Genomic DNA, 25592 nt, shown 5'->3' with positions numbered 1-25592 from the left:
AGCTGTGCCCTATCTGGCGCAAGCTTGCTTTGATAGTGAGTCCTGCATGTTGTAGAGCCTCAATTACCTTTTCAAGGTAGATCCGGTGATCCTGTCGGGTAGAACAATAGACCGCAATATCATCAAGATATGCTGCACTACAATATTCCCGCCCAACCAGGACTTTGTTCACCAGCCTATGGAAGGTGGCAGGGGCATTCTTTAAGACAAAGGTCATCACTGTAAACTGGTAATGCCCATCTGGTGTTAGGCCATGAACCATGACCCCAAAATTAAGTTTCTTAAAAAAACATGACTCCGAGTACTCCCATCAAATTATCGCCGATAATTTGATGGGAGTACTCTTAACCGTTTTTGTAGGATCCTTGAAACATACGTACTTTTATTTGCCGATTATTTTGGAGATACAGGTTCTGGAGGAATAGAATACATAATATTTAACTTGTGGAATTGTGACACATTTTTGTACATAGTATTGCTCTGAGGAAGTAGATGGGTGATGAACCCAGTGACAGCAAGTGTTGGCTACATCTATCATCTGGCTGTGACTGTATCTACTACTGTACCAACCAAACTGTAACGATGCAGTACTGGATGAGATTTTCATGAGATAGGAAGTTAATACTTGGAATTAAAGAAGAAGGTTTTCAACCATTATACGTTTACGTACTTCTGGACATTATTGTTTTTGCTCAGGATAAAGACTGATTGTTACTTATAATTTTCGGGCTTAAGTCCCAAAATTCTTTGGAATGTAGGGTGGCTGTTTCTCCTTTATCCTTGGCAGCATTCAGAGGAATTTATATTTGCATTACGATTGTGCGCAGAATTTAACCCAGCCACGCTCATCTTTTAAGATCTGTTCTTTTAAGGGCTGACAGGTCTTCTCCCTAAGGAGAGGGGACCTGCGCTTTTGTCTCTAAAGAAGTTAATTTTGCAGCCTTCTTGCCTTTTTTCTTAGAGGATTGGACCAATATTCCAGGCTCAAGCTCCTCTGTTTCACTCTTGGCTTTGCACCATGCTCTAGTTTCACACACACCGATTTTAAAAATTCCCAGCATGGCTGCATGGAATCTTAGTTCTACCTCAGCCTTGCTGCGTCCCCAGATAATTTCCTAGCAGACATTGGGCTGGAATTGCAGAAGACACGGCCAACTTCTTTAGGTCAGTAACCTGTCCCCATTCTAAGGTCACCATTGCCATGGGATGTAGCTTGATTGAGCTTTATTATTTTACAAGCCCTCTCAAAAGCTGTAAACCATTTTGTGATGCCATCACCCTCCACATATTTGAGGAAACCCGTTTTGAGAGCAAAAGTTTCCTTTCTGTCTGTATGTACCTTATTGCTGTCACCATTTATGAGTGCTGGACCCATATAAGCAATTTCATTGTCTATGACCAAGATTTTAGCCTAAAGGGCTACTCTTCTTGGCTAGTCTCTCCAGCTTGTGGTCTGGATCTTATAGTTCTTCTAAGGGCCTGGCCTACCTATTGGTGCAATATTTGGGATGAGGTTTGTATTGTTTTCCTCTTCTTCTGGGATATTAGAATGGGAACTTTCCCTGTGAGTACTGTTCTCAGTCTCTTCTTCCCTGACTGGGACATCTTCAATATTGTCAGTGTTGTCTTGTCTTGCCTGGGCTCTATCAAACACAGCAGGCAATTCCTGGAGTTGTGCCATGGTTGGATTAGGCAAGTTGTAATTTTGCAAGCCTTACAGTGGTTATTTAACTGCTTCAAACTAACTTGCAGATAAGGAGTCAGGTTGAGTTTCTCAACTCTCTCCTCTGAGGCGGACATGTTTAGTGTATTTGGGACTTTTAGAAAAGGGGGTCTCTAGTTAGAGGTATTCACCTTTGTCCAATTAGGGACACTTGCGTCTAGTCGGGGTAAGCAGGATACACACTTTAGAGAACCCTTGCTCACCCCCTTGGTAGCTTGGCACAAACAGACAGGCTTATCCCAAAGGCAATGTGTAAAGTTATTGTACTCAAAACGCATAGTAACACGGTGAAAACACCACAAATGGACACCACACAGGTTTAGAAAAATAAAATATCTTTATCTAAACCAAACAAGACCAAAACAACACAAATCCAACTTACATATATCAGAAAAGCACTTGAAAACTGTTACTTGCAGAAATAGCACTTGTAGAAACAAATGGCTCCACTTGGGGCTATTATGATGTGACAGGCACAAATCCAAAGTACCGCGCAGACTGTATGGTGTGCGATGTCTGACACGGAGTCACACGGACCCGCAAACAACATTGCTTTGGAAAACAAAGTCTATGGACGATGCACGGCGTTGGGGAGGTGAGACGTTTGTGCCAAGGTCGAGGCCGGTTCCCCGGTTGCCACGGGGAGGTGAGGCTTTGCATCCACGAGGAGGCGACGTGTCAAGTCCAGGACACGGAAAGACGGCGGCGCCGGCGGTGAGGCATCTTTTCCGATGAGGCGATGTGGAGTTGTAGGTGAAGTCACCCTCAGTTATCAGCTCTGTGATAATGGGATGCAGGTGCTGGCCGTGACGGTGTTGGTGCGAGCGCCGGCATTAGGTTCTCAGTAAAGTTCCTGTCTTTGTCCTCTTCCATGGCAGATGCAGAGGCAGCAACTATAGGCCAACCCAGCACACCACACCACAAAGGAGCACTACTCCTTACAGCTCTCCTGCTTTACTTTATGGCAAAAGGTTCCTCTTGAGTCCAGAAGTAATATAATTCTCTAGGGTTTAAGGTCCACTACTTATATCCCATGTCGTCTTAGTTCTCTTTGTGTCAAGGGTCCCTGAGCCCAGTCCAAACCGGTTTTGTCCTCTCTAGTGCAGCATCACTACAGGAGGTGGAGACAGCATTGTGTAGAAGAGACACTGCCTTGTAAGTGAAACTCCTCCTACCACTTTAAATGCAACCAAGGTCTATTCAGCCCAGTAACCCAGGAACGGCAGGACACACCTCAAAACTCCCCCTCCCCACCCCTTCGTTGCCTGTCTGTAGTGAATGTACATCTCCAGTCCCTGTCACTTCAAAACCAGATAATCAATACCAATACACAAACCAGCAGAGGCACAAGGAATGGTTAAATAAGAAAATGGCTACTTTCTAAAAGTGGCATTTTCAAACACACACTTTAAAAACTAACTCCCTAAAATGATGTTAATAAATTCTAATTTGAGAGAGCCTAAACTCCACTTTTGCGGCATGAATACTTTTTTGGATTCACATGCTGTGCAATATTCCGCCATCTAGTGGTTGGGTCCTAAATTGTCTTTTTTTTTTCTTGTTTTGGTTTCTGTCGACCACCTGTTGCAGTAACACCCCCCCCCCCCCCCCCCGACTACTGATGCACTTTCACATCATGTGCCCTGGGTCCCCGCCAATCAGGCTCCCAGTGCCTATGTTCTTTCCCTAAAAATAACCCAATTGGCATCTCTTGCCACATGTCAGCCCCTGGTAAATGGTACCACAGGTATCCGGGGCACTGTGACCAGGGAATACCTTTAGGGCTGCAGCACTTATTATGCCACCCTTAGAGGCCCTGTACCTTTACACACATGCACCACATTTGCAGGTTGCGTGTTTTGGTGCAGAACAAAGTGAAGTCAACATGCCATGCCTACAACCCACTGCACTGACATAGATCAGTTGTCCTTCTAGCTGGGTGCCCTATGCCAGTGGTGAGGGTACAGGTCATGAGCCCTGTTCCCCTACAGTGTCTAAGTCTATTCTTAGACATTGTAAGTGCAGTGCTGCCATTAAGAGTGTATGCTGCTGGGAGCTTGTCATTACGAACTACACAGCACCATAATGGCTACACTGATAACTGAGAAGTTTGCTATCAAACTTCTCAGCACATTAATCCCACAGTGATGCCAGTGTGGGATTTAATGAAACATGCACACAGAGGGCATCTTAGAGATGCCCTTGAAAAGCAACAAGCCTCTCGAGGGTTCCCTGACTGATACACACCAGCCTGCCACCACAAGCCATGTTTCTGGACCACTAGGGTGGGAGCCTAGGCCAGAAGAGCCATCTGAGGCAGGGAAGGTTCAAAGGCCTGGCAGCATTCGTAATGCGACCCCCAGCCTCTCCTGTTATCAGGAGCAGGCCCCCTCCTGTCTCCCTTCCTTTTCGGGGGGAAGACAGGCAGGAAAAACCAGCCAGCCCAGAAGGTGTGCCCACCTTTGCCAACTCCACCCCTTAGGTGGGGGAGGCGAGGTGAAGCCCACTCTTCAGTACCTGCCATCTGGCAGATGGCAGGCACTCTCCAATCAGGATTGCGGATTGTGCTCACTCCCCCAAGTGGGGGGAGCACACCAAGGGTGTAATCACCCTAAGGTCAGTAGCTCAATGGCTACTGACCTCAAGGCCCCTGAACTCCCCCCCCCCCCCCCCCCCCCACCTCCACCCCCTCCCCCTATACAGTATTTAGGGGTCAGCCCTGAACCAAGAAGGCAGATTCCCACAACCTAAGAAGAAAAAGGACGAAAGAATATGCCCAGCAGAGTAGACTGCAGAGAAAAACTGACTTGGCCCCAGCCCTACCGGCCCGTCTGAAGTTTCCAGAAGTCCTGCACCAAAAATAGTCTTGTCCTGCAGCCAGCGACCTCCAGAACCCCTGGGATGACTGACTGCCTTCAACAAAGACATGATCTGTGAACAGCAGCTCTGTTCAGAAGAAACACCAGAGAAAGACTTCAAGCCTGCTGAGGAAAAAGAAACCTGACGCCTGGAGCCACCACTGCACTCGTCGCCTACGGCCCGAGTGGCCCACCGGTCCCAGCGAGGTCCCACAGTGCTTCGGAGTCCACTTTGGGTTGACCCCTCCAGGACTCCCCGATGTCCCCTGCAGACTATGCACGGAGATGCCTCCCAACTGGGAGTTGGCTGGTAAGGTGAATTCTGACCTCAAAAGACACCCCTGCATCCAGCCGCCCTGCGCTCTGAAGAAAAGAACTAGAGGTGCACCTACGTCCCCAAACCCTCCAACTTACCTGCCCAGCTTCTGGTTCCTCCCGGAAGTCTTCCTGGACCGAGCCTGCAGCTGAAAATCATAACCGAAAGTCCCCATTGAAAACAGGGCACCTGAAGCCAAAACTACACCCTTCCCCCCGTCACCCCTGCTGGTGCCCTTTTTGTGCCAAGCCAGATCCCCCTTTGCCCTGAGCCTAACACCAGGAACTTAGCTCCCACAACCTTGTGGCCTGCTCGTTAGCAGCCACCAACCGGATGCTCCTTATCCCCTATTGGATAACATTGGTCCTCAGCACTCTGCACCTGGCCGACTTAGTGCCGCTGAGGGTCTAACAAGAGTGCATCCCTGACCCTGAGGGACCCCTGAGTTTACCCCTGAAACCTCAACTCCCACTACCAAATATTTATTTATTTTCAAAGTTTTATATAGTGCGAACAAGATCTTTGCAGATATCAGAGCGCTTTACAGAAACGAGTGGTAAGGGAAACAAGGGGGTGGTTAAGCAAACTTTTTGGGTACAAAATAGTAGTAGGTAGTGAGTAGCAAAACTAGGATAGCAATCAGATAAAACAAAAGGAACAGTTAGACAATCAGATAAGCAAATAATACCAAGTCGGTGCAACTTTTTAGATATATCCAAAAAGGAGTTCAAGTGAATTTACCCTTAAGGATGGCTTTTACTTCTTTCTTAAAAAAAGCAGTGGAGGAGATGACCCTTGTTTCGGGAGGGAGTGCGTTCCAGATCCTGGGTGCCATTCCAGAAAAGGAGCGTTTATATGTTTTTTCCTTCCGGAATCTTCGCGGTTTCAGGAGGAGATTTTTTGTGCTTCTGGTGGATCTCGAGCCCCCTGATATAGTCAGCTTTTGAGTGAGGTAATTGGGTGACTTGTGGTGTACAGCCCTGCGAGTCATACAAGCGATTTTCAGCTGTATCCTAGCTTCGAAAGGCAGCCAGCTATTAGATTTTAAGTCGGGGGGATATATGCGAATGTTTTTTTGATCCAGTGATAAGTCTCGCTGCAGCGTTCAAGGAGGCTCTTAGGGGTGCGGTTTTTGATAGAGGGAGTCCGCAGAGGGCGACGATTCCGTAGTCTATCCGTGGTATGATTAGGGCTTGTCCTGCAGTATGGAAGTCCTTAGCTGGGGGGAAGGGTTTAAGTTTCCTCAAGGTGTTGATTTGGAAATTCGCTCTCTTAGTTGCTTTGCTGATATGCTGCTGCATGTTGAGATTGGTGTCAAGTGTGATGCCTAAGGATTTCGCGGAGTCCACAATAGTGGGTTGGACATTGAGTGCCCTTAGGTGCTTTAGCCAGGTTTGGGTGGTGGATATTTTTGAAGGAGGTGAGATCAGAAGGAACTTAGTTTTCAGAGCATTTAGTTTGAGGTGGTTATCGGCCAACCATGATTGGGTGTTTCTGAGCGTGGAGTTCAGAAGTTTGATGTCTTCCGGTGATTGTAGTTTGAGATAGAGTTGAGTTTCATCGGCGTACATGTGAAAGTGAACATTAGATGCTTGTAACAAAGTGGTGAGTTGTTCCATGACTAGATTGAACAATGTTGGGGATAGGGAAGATCCTTGTGGGACGCCTAAAGTTACAGGCACAGATGGGGATAACACGTTGTTGATCTTGAACTTTTGAGACCGGTTATGTAGAAAGGAAGTGAACCACTTGAGAACAGTCCCAGATAGACCCATTCTGGTGTTTAACAGCTCAAGTAGATTCTCATGTTTGACGGTGTCAAATGCTGACGAGAGATCAAGTAGGATGAGGAGGCAGGTGTTATGATCTAAGATTTGGAGGGCGTCCTCAATTATATGTGTCATAGCCGTTTCCGTACTGTGTCTTGCTCGGAAGCCTGACTGATGAGGGTTGAGGAGGTCAAACTGATCTATGTGTTTTGTCAGTTGGAGTTGTACGTATTTTTCCAGCAGTTTGGCCAGGGTGGGGATATTGGTGATAGGGCGGTAATTGTTTAGGTCAGCAGGGTCAGCTGTAGGTTTCTTGATTATAGGCGTGACTTGTCCCACCTTGAGGGAGTCAGGGATGAGTCCTTGTTGAAGGGAGCTGTTAATGATTTTAGTCCAAAGTGGAAGGAGCAGGGGGATCAAGTCTTTTACAGCATTAGCAGGTAAGGGGTCTGTGAGGTGATTAGAGGGTTTTAAGGTGCCTAGCAGTTTATTAATTGTTTCTTCTGAGTAGGTGTCGAAGGAAGACCAGGCCGCGTTGTTTTTAGGTTGAGTGGAAGTTATGCTGTGGCTGTTGGGGCTGGAGTAGCGGATTACATCATTGAGGAGATCGCTTCTTATGTTATCAGTCTTCAGCTCAAAGAAAGCCGAGAAGTCTTCACAGGATGGTATATCGCCTGTTGTGCTGATTGATTGTAGAGGCAGTTCCTTGGTTTGAGTTTTGACTAGTTCAAACCGTTTTCTTGGGCGTTTTTTTGCTTGATCGAGCTGGCGGCTGAAGAAATCTGTCTTTGAGCGCTTGATTTTCCTAAAGTAGTCGTTTCTCTTTTTCTTAAGAGTTTTAAGGTGCAGTGCTGAGGAGTCGGATCTCCAGGTGCGCTCTGCCATTCGCATGGCACGCCTATCTTCGTTGAGTCTACCATTGTACCATGGGTTAGAGTTCTTGGTGGAGACTCTTCAGTTGCAGGGGGGCGGCTTCATTGATTATTGAGGTCATAGAGTTGAGGTAGAGGTAGTACGTCCGAGGCGCCAGTAGGAGGAAGGAGGAGATTGCAGCTGTGGGAAGGTAAGGAGTTGAGTTTCTTCAGGTCCCTTTTCCAGATCTTGGATTTGGTGGGTTGAGCCGGGTTAAGTTTAACTTTTTCATTGATGAAGAATGTGATAATGTGGTGTTCTGACCAGTCACATGGTTGGATTGCCCCCAGTTGGGTGGAGTCCTCTTTGGCGATGATAAGGTCGAGGATAGAGCCTTTGTCATGGGTCGGGCTGTTGCAGATTTGGGTGAGGTCCAGCACGTTGAGGAAAGTTTTAAGACTATTCACCACCGCAGCATTGTGATCTTTCCAGTGGAGATTGAGGTCACCCAAGTAGATTTGAGTGTTCTGCCGTCCGGAATTGGTTGAGATCATGTCCATGAGTTGTTGGGTGAAGGTGAGGTTGTCCCCGGGTGAGTGGTAGATGACATGTAGAGAGCATGTAGAGAGCATGCAGGTTTGCCCTCGCTGGTGACATCGAGGCAGATGAGTTCTGTAGGAAGGTGGCTACCTGACTATGGTTACCCCAGATTTTTTGCCTTGTGTTTAGCTGGTTTTCGACTTAGTTGGCCTGGTTCCCTGCTAATCAGGGCCCCAGGCTATCTGCTCTCTCTGTAAAATGGATTCCATGTACCCTAGGTGCATAACTAGATTGGCTTGGGTCACCTTATCAGCCCCTGTACAGAGCACTATAGGTGCCCAGGGCATAGGTGCATCCAAGGCCTACCAGGGGCTGCAGCATATCTTTTGCCACCCCTGGCTGGCTATCTAAAATTGACACAACTGGCTGATCACTCAGCTGGGGCAAGGTGGTGTAATCACCCCTTGCTTAGATATAGTATGCCTATATCTAAACCTATCTGGACACATATAAACCTGTGAGCCACTCCTATGGCAGGCCTTAACAATCCTGAAGGCAGAGTGCGTGGTTTAATGTGAGATGGTGCTCTAGCATGAGCTGAGCCTGTCTGCAGCTGTTGGGACCAATTCCCTTAGCTGTTCCGGGATAATGCCAAACCATATACTAATAAGTGCATTATAATCCTCGCGGTTATATGTCAACTTTGGTTTGGCTTTATCAAAACATGTCGTGTAAGGTGTCATACGATTTGGAATACTACCCCCTCGCCAGTCCTGGCGACGGGGGTAGCATTCCACCCCTCTAGAGGGGACGACATGTTACTTTTGCTAAAACGCGGTTGATTTTTAAAAGAGCCTCAGATCCACAAAATGGATGCTTCTGCCACAGACACATGTCTGACCTCCTGCTGCAGACCGAAACTCAGCAGAGGAGGCCTGGACAAAGGATTTCCTGTCACAGGGAGGTGTGACACCACCCCAGACAGGAGATAGTGGATTGTAGCAGGGAGGTTTGAATGAAACCAGACAGTGCCTGGGGAGCACAAGGCTTCCCCTTGCATAATCCGGTCAAACCGGTTCTGGGGCAGCCCAGCCCCAGCTCCAGTGAGACCTGGACAAAGGAAAGGGGGTGTAACCACCCCCCTTCCTGGTCCCACCCATAGGGGAGGGACCTAGCAGGAGATCCACCCCTCAGATTGGAATAAGAGGGGGAGCAGTGCCAATGCAACTCAGATCATCCTGAAATCAACTTTAAACTAAGAAGACGACTGGACTTCGACATTCTGATGACAGAAGACTGAAGAGCATCTCCCTTGTGGCCTAGGAGGGGCCACCCTGTGAACACAGGCATCACCCAGCACCTCGACGTCTGCTTTGCCGCCGCCTCCCGCCGGAGCCCGAGTGCAGAGCCTGACAAGACCCCGCTTCCTAGACTTCTCCCAGCCCGATCCACAGTCCCTGCAAAGAAGGGACCCGTGGAGGCACCGAGAGACGTGGGAGCGGCCATCTTGAAAGACCCTCGAGACGCTGACTGCGCAGCACCCGAGGCACCCTCGACTCTGTGCTTTGGGGTTTGAGAAGCCCCATAACCGAGCAGCATTTCCACCAAAGATCAGCCCTCCAGCTTCTCCACGATCTGCGTGGGGCCCTTTTGTTTTGTGCCACTCGACTCGCCATCCCATCCGCTTGTCACGTGGTCAGCGGCCATCTTGGCGACGAAATCTACGATTTACACTGTGGGTCTGGTTGCTCCAGACCTGCCCTCGCTCCTGTAGAAAGGAGTACCCGCTCTGACCTTGCTGGTCCGAGTAATAAGCCTTTTTCACTTTCCCCGTGGCTTGCATTAGCCAAGGCTTGTTTGCTTCAATCGAGTTGCCGACACCGCCATCAGCTAGAGCCTTCGAGGGACAGCTCGTGATCGACTCCTGGACGTCTTTGACCTCTTCGTGTCCACGCAGCTGCAGAGAGAAGCAACCCCTGATCACCTGTTTGCACCCGACTTTGCCTGGTTCCAATCTGGTTCCACGGTGGTCACTGGTCAGTGACTTTGAACATTGTCCCCTCTGCTTTCAGGTCTTCACCACTTCAGATCCACCCTTGGATCCACCGGACACTTCTGCTTCACAGCGCCTGCAGCTGCAACAGCTCCAAGCACCAAGAACCTGCGTGACAGAACCCGACGCCACTTCGACCCTGTGCACCCACGGCCTGTGGGTGAGGTAACTTTGCAACGCCGGTGTCCTTACACTGGTACACACCTCTAGGGTCTGTGTCTAAAGTTTTGTGTTCCTAGGTTCAGCGGAAGTATCATTTAATTCACTTTAACTAACTTTTACGCACCATTGACATTACATTGGTGCGCGCCGCACTTTCCGTGCTGCACCCGTATCCTGTGGGCTACTCCCGACTTCTTCATTGCTTGTCCTGACTGCTCCCAGCGAATCTCTAGGCCCTAGGCCTAACCATTGTTCGATAAGTGTTACTTATACCATTTTTTTAGTATATGGTCTGAGTGGCCCCCCGCCCTCAGCCATAATTGTGCCAACTTTATATGTTTAGCAGTGCTTTTGATTTAACGCTTGTGCCCCTTTCCTCATAAAGAGTACTGGGGAGTAATTTAGAAATAAATACATATATTTTTACAATATATACTTGTGTGGTGTCCTTTCATTTGATTACAGGATTGTATGTGGTAAAACAAGCTCGCTTAACACGACCTCTTAAGTTAAGCCTTTAAGGCTGCTTAGTCCATGCTACCACTAGGATAGCTTGTCTACAAGGTTGACTTACAACCTGACATCTTTGGGGTTTGTTTGGACTGATACCCAGTGGTTCCAGAATTGGAAACACTACATATCAGGCCAACTTCTCACAAGTTCACAGGAGGTGAGGGAGGGAGAAGTGGCTTTAGTAACAGAGGTTGCTCCTAAAAATGCATGCGATTCCCCCGCCCCTCTTGCCGATCCTGTCAAGTCTAATGATGTGGTAGTTGGGGGGGACTAAAATGTCCATTATAGGTGTAGAAGATTCAGTTAGCCAGGTTTCGGTCAGAATGGCTAGGTCAAGGTCCATATTTATGATGAGATCCGCGATGTCGGAGGAGTGTCTAGGGGCTGATCTACAGTTGAGTAGTATGCATTTGAGTCGGGGAGTGACAAGGGTGGAACAAGGTTCTAGAGAGAGGGGGACTTTTCTAAGGTTATGGGGGACGGAGCTTCTGTTGTTTTGTGTGGGGGGCCTAAGGGAATTTTAGTGAATCGTGGGTATGCAAAGGTGTGTGGTTGTGTGGTTACGGGGAACTGGGACATATGATTGGAGGAGGGTGTGTATGTCGTAGTCCGAAAGGGGATTGAAGGCTCGTCGGGGGCGGTTGGCGTGATTGCGACCGGGGATAGAGGTCCAATGTGGGGAATGTTGAAAGAGAGGGTCAGTGGAGAGGGAGGGCGTTTTGTTGGGTGGAAAAGTGGTGGTGGGTGAGGGGTGTCTGGGGTGTATGAAGAGAAATTCTTTGATAGTGTGAAGATCTTCAATGACTTGGAGGAGGGTGGACATAATCTTGTCCAGAGTGGGACTGGAGATGGGAACCGAGGGTGAGTGATTGGATAGGGTACTAGAGTTGGATGAGGTAGGGTGGAGGTTGGTGGTATGAGTGAGGGCGTCGGTTGGAGGCGTAGTAGACGAGTAGGGGGTTGAGTTCAGGTTAGGGGTGGCGGGGGTGCAGGTAAGGTAGTGGGGACTGCGAATGGGGGGGAGATGGAATGGGGGAGGGTTCTGTTGAGAGGAGGAGGACTTAAGGAAAGGGGGGTGGTGTGTTCTGAGAAACTAGCTGGGAGAGTGGGGTAATGGGGACTGAGAGTGGGGGGGAGATGGAATGGGGGAGGGTTGTGTTGAGAGGAGGAGGACTTAAGGAAAGGGGGGTGGTGTGTTCTGAGAAACTAGCTGGGAGAGTGGGGTAGTGGGGACTTAGAGTGGGGGGGGGGATAGAATGGGAGATGGACCGGTTCCTGGGGAAGGGGGGGGGGAGTTAAGGGAGGTGGGGAGTTCTGGGTGACTAGTAGGAGGTGTTAAGGTGGGGGTAATGGGGGTGGGGGTGAGGAGAATGTATGAAGGGGAGTTATCTACACTTGTGATTGGTGGGTGTGGAGTAGCTACAGCGGGAGGGTGCGTGACTATCTTGCTGGGGGGAGGGGAGGGGTGCGTGAGGTTTTGATGCTGTGTAACGTTAGAGTGGTTGAGGGTGGGGAAGATAGGCGATTAGGGGTAGGGGGTGTTGTGTAGTCAGCGGAGCTAGGAATGGTGGTCGGACGGTTGGAGATATGTTCTTTGAAAGTGGGGAACAAGTTGTCGAGTAGGTCAAGGTTCCTGTCTGTGGATTGAAATAGGATGATCCCGTTGTTGTAGATAGTGATGGTAGCGAGGCCTTGGAAGAGTTGGGATGGTGTGATAGCAAGTGTTAGGCCATGAGCTGATTTCCTGGTGGTGGAGATAGTGAGTAAGGAGAGGAGCACTATTCTCCATTGTGCTCTACGTATAGTGTAGAAGATGATATCGGTGCTCTTGGCTCCATTGCTCAGTGAGAAGTATGTGTCCACGAAAGCGGTTTCAGGGTGGGCCTTCAGGAAGTTGTGTTTGAAACGTTTGGCGTTTTTTTGGGTGAGCTCGGGTGGGTAGTTAATTTTAAATGTGTGCTTGCCCGTGCGTTCCAATGTAAAAAATAACTTACCTGGTATTTTACTGAAAATCCCATTCAAATCTATGTAGTGTATTTCATTTCTCTGCAACCATACTGTAAGTCAAAACAAAGTGCATATACAATTACAATTCAAACTATTTACAAAATGCATTACTACTGTAAAGTATTTATTGCATACCTGTGCCAGGCTTGCTTGGTTTTTGAAAATAAAATACCTAAAAGAATATTTTTATACAAAAATAATTGGTCTGAAGTTCAGTCTTTAAGTGTGTGAATTCATTTGCTGACTGAGTGTGTACAACAAATGCTTAACACTGTCCTCTGATACTGCCTTACTGCTCGACCACTCTCTACCACAAATAGAGAGTGAGGTGCTATCTAACTTTACCTCTGCCTACCATTGTGGTTCCACTGGACTCTGTGCACACTATACCTCACTTTGGTACAGTATATACAGAGCCAACTTCCTACCCCACCGAATGATGCACTTTTGCAGGAATGAATGGGTAGATGTTTCAGCGAGTCCTGATTATGTAGATGCATGCATTTGTGGTACAATTAACATGTGTCTCAAAACTATTAGGAAGAGAGCCACAGTTCTCTGGCCACCAAGTATTGGTTCAAATAGATTCTTGGCCACCGAGTATTGGTTCAAATAGATTCTTGTACCCCAAACACCAGCACCTCAGTTTTGTCCACATTGATTTTTTTAAAGTCTTCTTTCATTCAGATGTTTATACTGTTAATGCAGTGATTTAACTTAATTGTTGCAGAGGGCAGATTGCCAGAGATAGAAACACTAATCTGTGTATCATTAACATATGGACAACATATACAAAACACTTTATTTCGATCACTATAGATCATAAAAGTACACCATAAAATGGAACACTTACAGACACAAAATGCAAATAGGACATGGCATTATAAATAACCATTTGCAGTAGCAGCATATTAAAGTGATCAGAGTACATCATTGTAGATTGTTTGAATTGCAACCAGGTGTAACAATTTCTAATACATCATTGTTTGTAATTAAAAACGTCATCTTAAAATACACTAATAACGATAAAACATATAAAAGGAGTTAAAAAATGAAAAAAGCAGTTTTCACTTAGTGACACGCGGCACACGATATGACTTTAGCAGAAACCATACAGGTATGGCACAACCTAGGAACTAACAGTGGAGTACTTAAAAACTTAGTTGTACAGAATACAATCATGCACGTTGTCTTTGACTGCAGTATTCTATAGGTCTGCTTGCACTTTCTTACCCACAAATTTCTGCGCCGATGGACTATCCATTTAGTTTGAGAATGGCAGTACAAGGTGTAAAAAAATAAAACGTGTTCAAGTGACTCAAGTATCCCTTGGCAACAGGGGCAATTTCCTTCAACCCTCTCGCATACTTTGCCCCATTTTCTTTTAAAATTATTTTACAGGTAGGCAGCCATACCTAAACTGTAGGTATAGTTTCCTTGCTAATGGGGGTTCGATTTAGTCTATTGTGGCCTCAAATGACAATGACTGTTTAAAATTAATAAAAGCAATCAAGAGTGAACCCTTACAATTAATTATCAAATCAGTCTCAACGGTGCCCTTGAATGCAACTTTGAGACTGTGTTTGTTGATCTGACTAGGAGTTTCCGGTTGACTCCAGTATACATCTAATCCTAATCTATGTAGCAAAGTCTTAACTGCACACATCCGAGGAATCTTGTCCACACAAGTTGGTATCATTAGTTCACGAAGACCCACCCTGTAGGAAGCAAGTCCTGCAGTAGACCATAGCTGATGCCAAAACATAAGGTTTCTTGGAACAATTTTAAGTGCTATTCTTTTCTGACCTAGATCTAAATTGAGCAGAATCGATGGGGTGGACACCGGAAGATTCAATTGGGATTAAAATAATTCTTGTTCAGTTCCTGACAGATCGCTACAGCCGCACACCTCTGTACCATATAGGGCTGCACCTAGGGCTTTGACGTTATATATCTCTAACGCTGGTGCCAGTTTTCTGGAAATGGTTTGCTATGGATCATAACTATATTCACCGTTTGATGAATTAAGGATAATCACACACTTTCCAGTTGTGGGAACCAGCTCATATTCTGTGTAAATCTTGTGCCAAGATAGTCAAACTATGTCACTAGTACTAGGGGGACACCACCCACATACAGATGCTTCTTACATTTTGTCTTTAAACTTGATGAAAAGAGCATACATTTTGTTTCGGAGCTATTAAGCTCCAAACCCCGTTGCAGACAGAATGCCTAAAAATCATTTAACAGCTGCTGGAGCTCTTGCAGTGACTTTGATATAAGCAGAGTATCATCCGCAAGTAGGAGAGCACATATTTTCGGAGCATCACAAACATCCCTGCTCAAAAAACTAATAACCTAATTAACAAACAGGGTGAACAGGTAGGTGCTAATACACCCCCATGTCTAACTCCTTTTTCAATGTGAATCAGCTCCGTTAAAGCCCCATTATCACCCCATCTCACTTGTGCCAGGGTTGTTGTTGTTTATAAAGGGGAATTACTGTTGCTTTGCCTTCCAGGACTGCAGAAAAATCCCTTTATCTAGGTCATAGTTGAGCTCACCATGTAGAGTCTTAGCAGTACAAACCGGAGCTTACCTGTAGGATTGTAGGTGGACAAGGGTCCACTGGAGACCCTGACATAAGATTCATAAGGAGCTCCTTAGTTTTATGCTAAATCCCGGCGGATACATGATCAGGGTATTTATTCAACCAGGGAGTCAAAGCCATTATGTCAACGGGCGAAGACGATTGCTTCCCAAGCATCACCTCACTCTTGCTTGGACCCCCCCTTTCCTCCCGAACCACCACTCTTGGATCTACAGCTACTCTCCGAGTGTGAGGAGTTCCCACAGCCCGCACAAGCATGCCGGAACCTACATGTTCCCTGGGGCCTGTTACAGTTACCTCTGTTGAAACCCCAGCAAACCCCGCGCTTGCCCCCATTTCCGCCGGTCTTGGGGTGTGATTCCCCACCGGCACTTGCTCGAAAGGGCTGCGCAGGCCTTTGCTGAACAGTTCCAGGCCCGCTCCCGCCCGGCAAGGACGTACCTGCTGATCCAGGCAGGAGCTGCTTATACCACGATAGTGTCGAGGCAATCCCATGTCAAAGTTACATCAAACTCTTTAGCCTTTCGGAATTGCATGTCATATCCTTTCCACTCATTCCCCCCGTACATGTTATAAAAATCCATGATCCTATTCTGGTAACAGGATAGCTCGGGCAACACTTCAGGCTTACATTCCCCCATTACTGCTGTAAATATAGAGAAGGCCTTCACCCAGTTCGCTACGGTCTCGTCGACCCTAAATTCCGCCATCTTGGCCCGCCATACACTGGGGTGCCATAAATCTTTCTGAGTCTTTGCGTATTCCATCTCACGATGGTTGGTCAATAATGAAAACATATTAACATACTTGTCCCCCATATCATTTCCTTCGTGGCCGCAGGGATGTGCTGGGCCACCCTCTCGCGCCTTGAAGGCACTGAACTTTCCCCCACCATTGGCAATGAGTTCTTACCGGGTTCAACCGCCGTGTCTGCTGTCTTTTCCCGGCCAACCGTAGTCATTCCTGGCGCCACCTTTGGGGAAATAGAAGGAACATTCGCCGTCCCGGCTTCTCTCGACTGCCGTAACTGCTCGATTATTAATCTAGCCTCCTCGGCTGGATCCCCCGCAGCCACTGCCCCCCCTGCTTTCTTTTTAAGCCAGGGCAACACTGCCGCTAACTGGAGGGCCAGTTCTGGGGGCATCTGATCATCATTAACCGGGGTAATTACAACACGCTAATTGGTAAACCTATGTCCGGACTCGGTACCGGGCTGTCCGCCGGTGTGATGGGGGCAGCTGGGGGCACCTCCGGAACCGGGTCCTCCCCGGAGACCGCCCTCTTCTTAATACGCTTCCCCCTACCCTCAGGGCCGACTCCTGGCATGGCCGGGCCTATCACCTTCTTAGGACGGCCCGAGGGGTTGTTCTGGGCCGCTAACTGCTTTTTAACCTCGGCCAAACCTCGACCGATCGAATCAACTTTACCCAGTTTTCGGTCCATGATCGCCATTCGATTCGACAAGGTGCGCAGTACCTTCTCCAGCTCGGAGCTCTTTCCCGCTTTTTTGCCGGCCATAGCTTCGTTTACTCCGCTCAAGTCGAACGACGAGGTCCCAGATCCTTCACACTCCTGAGACTGAAAAAGAAACAACAAGATTACAAGTTCTCAAAATTGCCGCTTGTTCCGTCGAGGGCTCACGAGCAACGAGTGGTGCAGCCTTCTGAGCACTGGAACAAGAGGACGCTTCTTAGGATTCCCGCTCGATTTATCAGTCTGCGAGAGGGCGGGGACCCTCCTCAGGTACGCCCACTGGGCGCGGTCTTCCGGGCGGGTCCCCTTCTAGGAGGGAAGGGCGTGCTCCGGCTACGCCGCTTTGGGCATACCAGCCGAACCACGCCCCCCGCCCAAAATGGTTTCCCGGGGGGATCGGGGCACCCATCCATACGTTCGGGGGGACCGAGTGGTCTTCCCTTTCCATAAGGAGCTCCTTAGTTTTATGCGTCGAAATAGGAGAAAGCGAGAGCACCGAGGGGAAATGGTGGTAATGACCATTCGAGATTGTGCTTCGCAGAAGCAGGAAAGTCAAAGTAAATGTTAAGGATTTTGTTTCTGAAATTATTGGCCAGTCTATCGCAGAACTCTTGTGAGGGGTCAGTAAGGTCAAGAATTAAGGGCTGAGAATTCTTTAACTAGTTTAAAGAGTTCTTTATAAGAATTTCCTGCCAATCTTTTTTTTTTGTCTGTAAAAAGTCGATTTATCTAGGCCAATAGCAAGTTTGTAACACAGTCTTAAGCACACAAAAATTATCTACACAATTATGGATAAATAAATCGGATGTTGATTTTCATTGTTGGTCATATTCAACCTTTTTTGGTCCTCTGCCCACTTCCAACATGTGTTTTCGTTGTGTTGGCGCCTTGTCCCACAAGTTCATCAGGTGTGTCAAATGATTCTTACACATGGAAAATTTACACCAGTCCGGTGCAGTGCCTGAGAAAGTTATCAGGCTCGTGACAGTACCACAAGTAATAAACCGCATTCAAGTCTTGCGGGAGAGAGGCAGCGTGTCCCCTTTATCTAGTTGAATGATCTACTTCGTTCAAATCTCACTCAGTCTGTGCAAGAGATGCTATAACGAGTACACCTAGTATGACGGGCCAGTCTTTCGCAAAACTCTTATGAGGGGATAGTAAGGCCAGGAATTAAAGGCTGAATTAGTTATTTAACTACTTTAAAGAGTTCCTTGGAGAAATGCTCTGCCAAACTTACTTTTCCTTTGTAAAAAGTCGATTTAGCTAGGCCAGTAGAAAGTTTGTATAGTTGTACAAGAGCGTAATGACCCCCTTTATCAGTGGGATTATGGTGCAATTTCCGCTCTTGTCTACGATATATTGCATGATCGCAGTTAAAAAAAAAACTGGGAATCTGTTTCTCAAGGGAGGTAATATGCTTTTCACATTAGTGTTTCTAGAGTGAGACTCTGATCATGTAATTTCATAGTGGCTTATTGTAACAGCATTGCATGACTACCAATGTGGTTTTAGAAACCATGACCAGTTTGTGCATGTTTTAAGTGACGTGGCATTTTTAACAGGTTACAGGTCATGTAGTGTGGTGGAAATTGTTGATGCTATTTGAATGTGAAGACAAATGTTAAAACGTGTTTTATGTGCCTCATTGTTAGACTGTAAATTTGGAAATATGTTTTTACATCAAGCCATGTCTCATTACTTACACAGGAGAGTTCTCACTCATACCTTGCTGTTGTCGTTGAAAAACTTCAAGTGCCGATTGTTGTTCCTCCTCCTCCCCCGAAGAAAGAAGCAATTCAAGGTATAGCTAATCACTGAGATTAATGTTGATTTTGATATACATGTTTTGCCATGCTGGGTTGTTCTTTCATATAATGTTCTTTTGTGAGATGAATTTTTTTTTAATTTACTGATTTTTCTTTGAAAAATATCACCCTCATCAGTCAATGTCACCTGTAATGCCTGTCACCACCCTGCATCAAATACTTTGACTCTTGTTAAGAGTCTCAGTGCTAAGATGACACAGAATAATCCTCTGGTCCTTTCTGCTTTTAAGCCCACAAAATCTTTTACAGTTGGGATCCAACCTTCACGCATGGGTAGGATGAAGTTGATATCCTTTAGAATCCACAGTGAGATATGCAGGAAGGTACTATTTACATTGATGCGGTTACATATCTCTGAGTCTTTGCATGTAAAAAATAGCCTTACATTTAGAAAAGCTTTTTAAGAAAATTAGGGCATTTTTCTTCTTTAATCTTTATTTCGATACGTCAGTACCATAAAAGATGCATAAAAAAAGACACATACATATACATCAAAACATGGATGACATTATTGCCAATTATCATACATCAAATAAAAAATAAAATATAGTGCAGTTACATGAAGACATTTATGGGGGCAAGTATCATCTCATTAAAAACCTTAGTTAAATAGTTTAAAAAGGCATGTAATAAATAATAAGCATATAACATTTGGGGAGGAATCTAACATTTCAGGCCAAATTTAATTCTTATAACATTTGTAGCTAACAAAAAACTACTAATACCAAAGATAATGACCTGACTAGTATCGGTTTTCAAAATCCTTCCTGCCTCTTTGTACGATCTTACACCTATGTTTAAACAAAGTGGTAAGATCCATCTTTTTCTGGGAGCAGCATATGCCGGACAAAATAAAAATATTTCCAAATCATCCTCCTTACTCTCGCCTGAGCATAAAGTGCAGGAATCATTTCTATCATTTGTCCACCTTGCTACACTTGAATTTATCATCAAAATACCATATCTATATTTCATATATAGTGTTATAGCAAGTGGAGGATATACTTCATCTAGAAAACATTCATAGTAAGCACCATATTTTAACCCCCAAAACTCACAATCCTATATTGTTTACTTACCTGAGAATTTGCTTGTTAATGATCCAGTCACTCTTTCATTTAACATGCTATGTTCCATATGTGCCCAGTATGATGATTTTAGTACTTTTCTTGAGGTTCTAGTTCATATCAACGGGTCATCCCAGAAATGCGCTAGACCAATCTTAATTAACCAAGTTCTAACATGTTTAAGCCATGCGATACCATTACAATTATCCAAATCCATTATTTCCTTTAGGCCTTTCTTGTAATCTAACAACTCAGGGGTTGACCAGAGTCTAACCCAGAGCACTCAGAATCGCATGGTGATCGGTACATTTCATATTCAGACCTAAAATGAGTGGTATTAGTGGTGTCCGAACAGGTACCCTTAGCAAAGCTCTATAAAAGTTGATTTCACTAGCAGTAAAAACTTTATCGCACATGGGTCCCCATAATTCAGCTGATTGTGCTTTAAACTTAAAAACCTCTAAACTGGTGAAACTGCTTTGCTAAGGCTATTTCCGTGCCTTTTCTTAATTGGTAACATGTTTTGAGTTAGGGTTATTTTACTTTTTTCTATCTGTGTTTTCCACGAAAGATTAGCATCCAAAGAAACACCCAAATAAGTAAAATTCTGAACATGTTCCAATTTTTGGCCGTTAAAAATATTTTTTCCCCTAAAGGGTTTGTGTGGGTTTATAGCCATGTACTTTGTTTTATTAGTGTTAATCTCAAGGCCTTTTTTGTTGCAATATATTTGGAATGTATTTAAAAGACATTGTAGACTCATGGGTGTTTGTGATATAAGTCTCCTTGGAACACTGCATTCAGCCTCCCCTGTGCTGCTGGTGGTGCAGCTCCTGTGCTGATTGTTGGCCCCTGCAGTACCGACCTTAATCCCACAACTGAGTGGCCTGTTCGTAAGCAGTCCCTGACCGATGGCCCATTGGCTAACGTTGGGCTCCTGCACCCGGCTGCTCCAGTGCCGCTTGTGGTGAAGTTTGAGTACCTTCCTAGACCTTGGTAGATCTTAGTCCTAACCCCCAAAACTCACAATCCTATATTGTTTACTTACCTGAGAAACCATTAACACTTTTTCCCATAGGAACCAATGTTATGATGGTTTGTTCCCAGAAATGTCGAGAGCTGAACTTTGTATGAAAGAAAAAGTAACTACACTGCAATCCCTAAAAAATCTTACTTCGCTTGTATCCTAAGATCCCCTGTGTGGTATCTAGGCTTACCACCCCCGAATAGTTGTCGTAATCTAAAAGTATTCCAAAAGTAATTACTGTGTAATTTAAACTGTTTTAAAAGCCAATGCAAACCTGTAATGATTGCAAATTGAATCACAACTGCATTTTCTTGTAAAGTCTTGCCTTTGAGAGTATATTTTTCTTACTTGTGCCAAGTCCTTATTGGGTCTAAAAATAAATCATAATTTTACCTTTTTTATACTTACCTAGTTGGTCTGAATTCAGTCTCTGTGTGTGTGCTATCAGTCTTGATTGAGTGAGTACAATAAATGCTTAACACACCCCCTGGATAACACGAACTTCTTGCCCTCACTACCACAAAAAGAGCTGTTAGTATTTACCTAATTGAACCTCTGTTATACCTCTGGAGACTCCCTGATTTCTGTGCACAATCTACCTTACTTTGGTATAGTGTATACAGAGCCAGCTTCTCACAGAGAGGGCAACCCACAAAATGGGACCAAGCAAGATAGACTCCGGCCCACAGCCTCCACAATTCCTCCAAGATTGAAGGTCAGTCATTTCAGACAATTGGATCTTAAATATAATAAGACACGGTTACTGCATAGAACAATCAGACCACTGCTTAAGTTCCTCCACACCCACGCCAGAAGGAATACAAAAACACAGTTCGAGACACATCTATTAAAAGGAAGGGAGCATCTTTGGTGGAGATATCAACCCACATGGACGACTGACTGATCAAACTACTTAGGCCTCAGTTTTTGCACCTTGGCCAGCAAAAGACTGGGCCATTTTCTTAGACTGTCATCCTTTAAGAAATACAGGATAATTTTAGCAGGGATTTCTTTGCCGCTATTAATAGATTGACGTACGCACTTCTCAAGGGTTGGTATAGCATAGTTCGTACATGTTACACTCGCCTTGTGAGGCCAGAAACTCAACAGGCTGAAACAGGTTCAATTTTTCTCAAAAGGAGACCTCAAGAAATGGAAAAGATTAGTTACAAAAAACACCAATCTAAGCATAACCGCATATCGGTTTTGGATATTAAACTGGGTGATAAATGAATACATATGTGGACGACCTACAGGACTGACCCAGCATACAAATAAGAACGTGGGCCGTCAGTGTTCTTTGAAAGAATATATAAGGAAAAGAGTGTATAATTCTTGTAATGGTTGAATATCTTTTGTATCATTGAATGAGTATACTCAGCAAGACGTGTCATGGAGACATATTCTAGACCTTAGATACCTAAACAAGTTCAAGCAAATTCAACATTTCAAAATTATTACTTGGCTACCCTAGTCCTAAAATAATCCTACAGATACCAATGAACCAGAGACACAAGATGTCCCTTAGAATCATCCTGTACAATTTACACCACCATTTCAGAGTGCTACCTTTAGGCATCAAGGGTGTTTACTAAATGCTTAGCGACGGTGCAAGCTCACCTGAGAAGGCAGGTAATACAGGTCTAACCATACCTGGATGAGTGTCTCGTTAAGGCAAACAGGACCAAAAAATGCCACAAGGAAATGAATCATCACTATGCTGCAATATCTCGGATTCACCTTAAGCCACAAGAAATCATCACCACTCCCAGAGCAGGTGAAGGCATTTCTGGGGACAACACTGGACCCAAGAACAGCACATGCATATTTGGTCCTAAAGACGGCAACAGCAGAGCAGACTTGCCTCTACTAGAAATGGCAGTCTCTGATAGTGTGAACTGTCATGAAATTGATAGGCATGACTGCATCATGCATTCCCCTCATATCTCATGTGAGACTAAACATGCAACCCATACAGGAATGGCTTTGCAATGGATGGTCACAAGCTATGGAGAGCTGGGAGGATCTAGTGGTTGTGATTCCAAGGGTTCAGAAGGAAATAGAATGTTGGAACCCTACAAAACGAGGATAGGGATATACTACATAAGAGCAGCTCCCAAGGTAACCATAACAATGGACGCATCCCACAGCTTCACATGGACAATCTCAAGGTCAGAGGACTCTGGAGACCGTGAAGCACATACACTACCTGGGAACTAAGGACTGTTTTCCTAGGGCTGAAAGCATTCCAGGCGCGCTTGAACGTACAAACACTGCTTATCCAGATGGACAACACAAAGATAATATTCTACCTCAACTAGTAGGGATGAACAAATTAATTCTCACAAGTCGAGACTAGTGCATGAGATATAAAAATGGGCAATCCAAAGGAACCTGGCCCTAGTAACAATACACCTCCCAGGGAAATAGAGCACAGAGGCAGACAGATTGAGCACACAAGGAAACAAGTTCCATGAAGAGTCGATAAAGCAAGAAGTACTGGATAGCATGTTCAGACGCTGGGGCACACCAAGCATAGACCTATTCGAAAGTCCAGAAAACGCACAATGCAAAGACTTTGCGTCCAGATTCTCAACTGCGAGGCCAAGGGAAATTCCCTGTCGATAGACTGGTCAGAGAGAAGTGCATACGCCTTCTCACTGATTCCTCTGATCCCAAAGGTAGTGGACACGGCCTAACAGCCAGGGCCGCCACTTGTCTCATCGTTCCGCAGTGGACCAGATTGATCAGTATGACTTCTCCTCTGGACAAAATGCCATGTCTAAGCAACACAGGGCCTGTTAACTGTGTAAAACAGAAGAGTATCTCACCCAGAACCAGCCACACCCAATCTAGCAGAATGGCTCATGAATACCTTCAGTTTAACACCTCTAACTGCCCTCAGGACAATGGAAATCCTCAAAGAGGCTAGAAAGCCAAGCACTAGGAAGTTCTACAAGGCCAAGTGGATTAGATAAATCCACTGGTGAAGGACAACTAGAGACGAGGACATAACCCGGTATGGTCCCAACATACCTCACCCACTTGCTAGACAGTGGTTTGCCCTGTGCACCACTAAAGTTCCACTTGGCCACCATAGTCTCATGCACCAGAGGAACAACAGGCAAGGGTCTCTTCATATTCCTCGGTAGTGAAAGGATTCCTGGCAGGATCAAAGAGTGGCACCACCAAGGCTAGCGCTGACGCCAATGTGGAACCCAAACACAGTACTCGCACAACTGATGACAGAACCGTTTGGGCCAGTGCACAAGACGGAGTTGATGTTTTTAACCCTAAAGACAGCATTCCTAAATAGCTATGTTCGAGGCATGTGGGCTGCTGAATTCATATCTTAGCATAGATCGCCGCCTAGTGTTGGGTCCGGATGTTTGCACCTTGTTGTCTTGGAAGAGTCTTCGAAGTATCACGAGATAGGTGACTCCTCCCCTGGACTACAGTGCGCATGGTCATCTTCTCCATCTTCAGATTGTTTTTCTCCGCCATTGGGTTCGGATGCACTTCGACAACTCCAACTTCGGGACCAAAGTTTTCCAACTTTCTAAGGCCAAAAACCTAATACTTTCGACGGTATTGTTTCCGCTCGGTATCCCTCGACTCGACTACTCTTTCCATCTATCTCTGGTAGTCGACGTGGGCCGTTGGGCATTTTCGACGCCACGTGGGCCTCCTGCCGATGGAAAGGACCCCGTTCAAAAGATGCCCACAATGTCGATCCAAGTTTCCGCATAGCGACAAGCATATAGTATGCAACAGGTGCCTATCTCCCGAGCACAACGAAGAAAACTATCCAGCTTGTGCTCAGATCCGGTCGTAGAAAACTATCCGGAACCGAAGAGCTGCTCGACAAGAGATGCAGCGACAGGCACCTGAACAGGAAAACATTTTCGACGACAAACGTGAACTCCCAGAGGCAGCGGACTCCGACCTAGAACTAGTCACAGTAGAAGACCAGTCGGACTCTGATGACCACATCCCACCGGGGCAAACCGTGAGTACCATTTGCCTCCACCACCAGACAAGGCTCTGGTCAAAGCATCGCCTAAAAGCCTCTGCCGTGACCGAAACACGCTTCAGAAGCCCCGCCTTCTGGCTCTGCTCCTAAGACCATACCCAAGCCTTCCGGTACCGAGCAAAACACTTAGCAAAAAGGCCGTCGACTCAAAAACGGCCGCAGAGCCGAGAACGGGCGCCGACGTTAAAGTCGTCGATCCAAAAAAGGCCGTCGAGCCAAAGAAGGTCGTCTATCCAACAAAGACCGTCGATCCGAAGGTGGTCATCGATCCAAAAAAAAACTGTCGACCCAAAGACGGTTGTCGATCCAAAGAAAACAGTTGACCCGAAATAGGTCATCAAAGGGAATCGACCCAAATAAAGTCGTCGATCTGAAGACTGTCACCTAGCCGAAGAAGGCCGTCGAACCGAAAAAGGCGGTCGAACCGAAAAAAGTCGTCGAGCCGAAAAAACACATCTAGCCGAAAAAGGTTGTCGACCCGAAAAAGTCCGTCAAACGGAAGGTCGTCAAGTCTAACAAGGCCATCGAACCAAAAAGAGCCGCCGAGCCGACAAAGGACGTCGAGCCAACAAAAGCTCAACAGAAAAATAAAAACAAGCAAGCGACCAATCCAAGAACATCGGCGCCGAAGCCACGGAGAGTGGAAGAAGAGCTCTTTCAGCCTGATCTAGTGAGCCCAGACCAAAATAGACTGTATATAGAACCTGATACAGGACGTATAGCAGTTTACAATAAGAACAAGAGAAGACCGAACACTGA

At 46.0% G+C, this 25592-nt stretch overlaps 1 protein-coding gene across 1 annotated transcript in view; it reads left to right on the top strand.

The window, feature by feature from the left end:
- LOC147733535 (treslin-like) overlaps positions 1 to 25592 on the top strand; it is a 542019-nt gene that overhangs the window by 157011 nt on the left and 359416 nt on the right. The window contains exon 10 of the mRNA XM_086956935.1: positions 18588 to 18681. Coding sequence (XP_086813061.1) covers positions 18588 to 18681 — 94 coding nt within the window. The remainder of the gene's footprint in view (positions 1 to 18587; positions 18682 to 25592) is intronic.

Source organism: Lissotriton vulgaris, chromosome 2_1 (assembly GCF_964263255.1).
Source record: "Lissotriton vulgaris chromosome 2_1, aLisVul1.2, whole genome shotgun sequence".
Taxonomy (NCBI): Eukaryota; Metazoa; Chordata; class Amphibia; order Caudata; family Salamandridae; genus Lissotriton; species Lissotriton vulgaris.
Note: the sequence above shows the minus strand (reverse complement) of the source record. Positions and strands in the feature narration are given on the sequence as shown.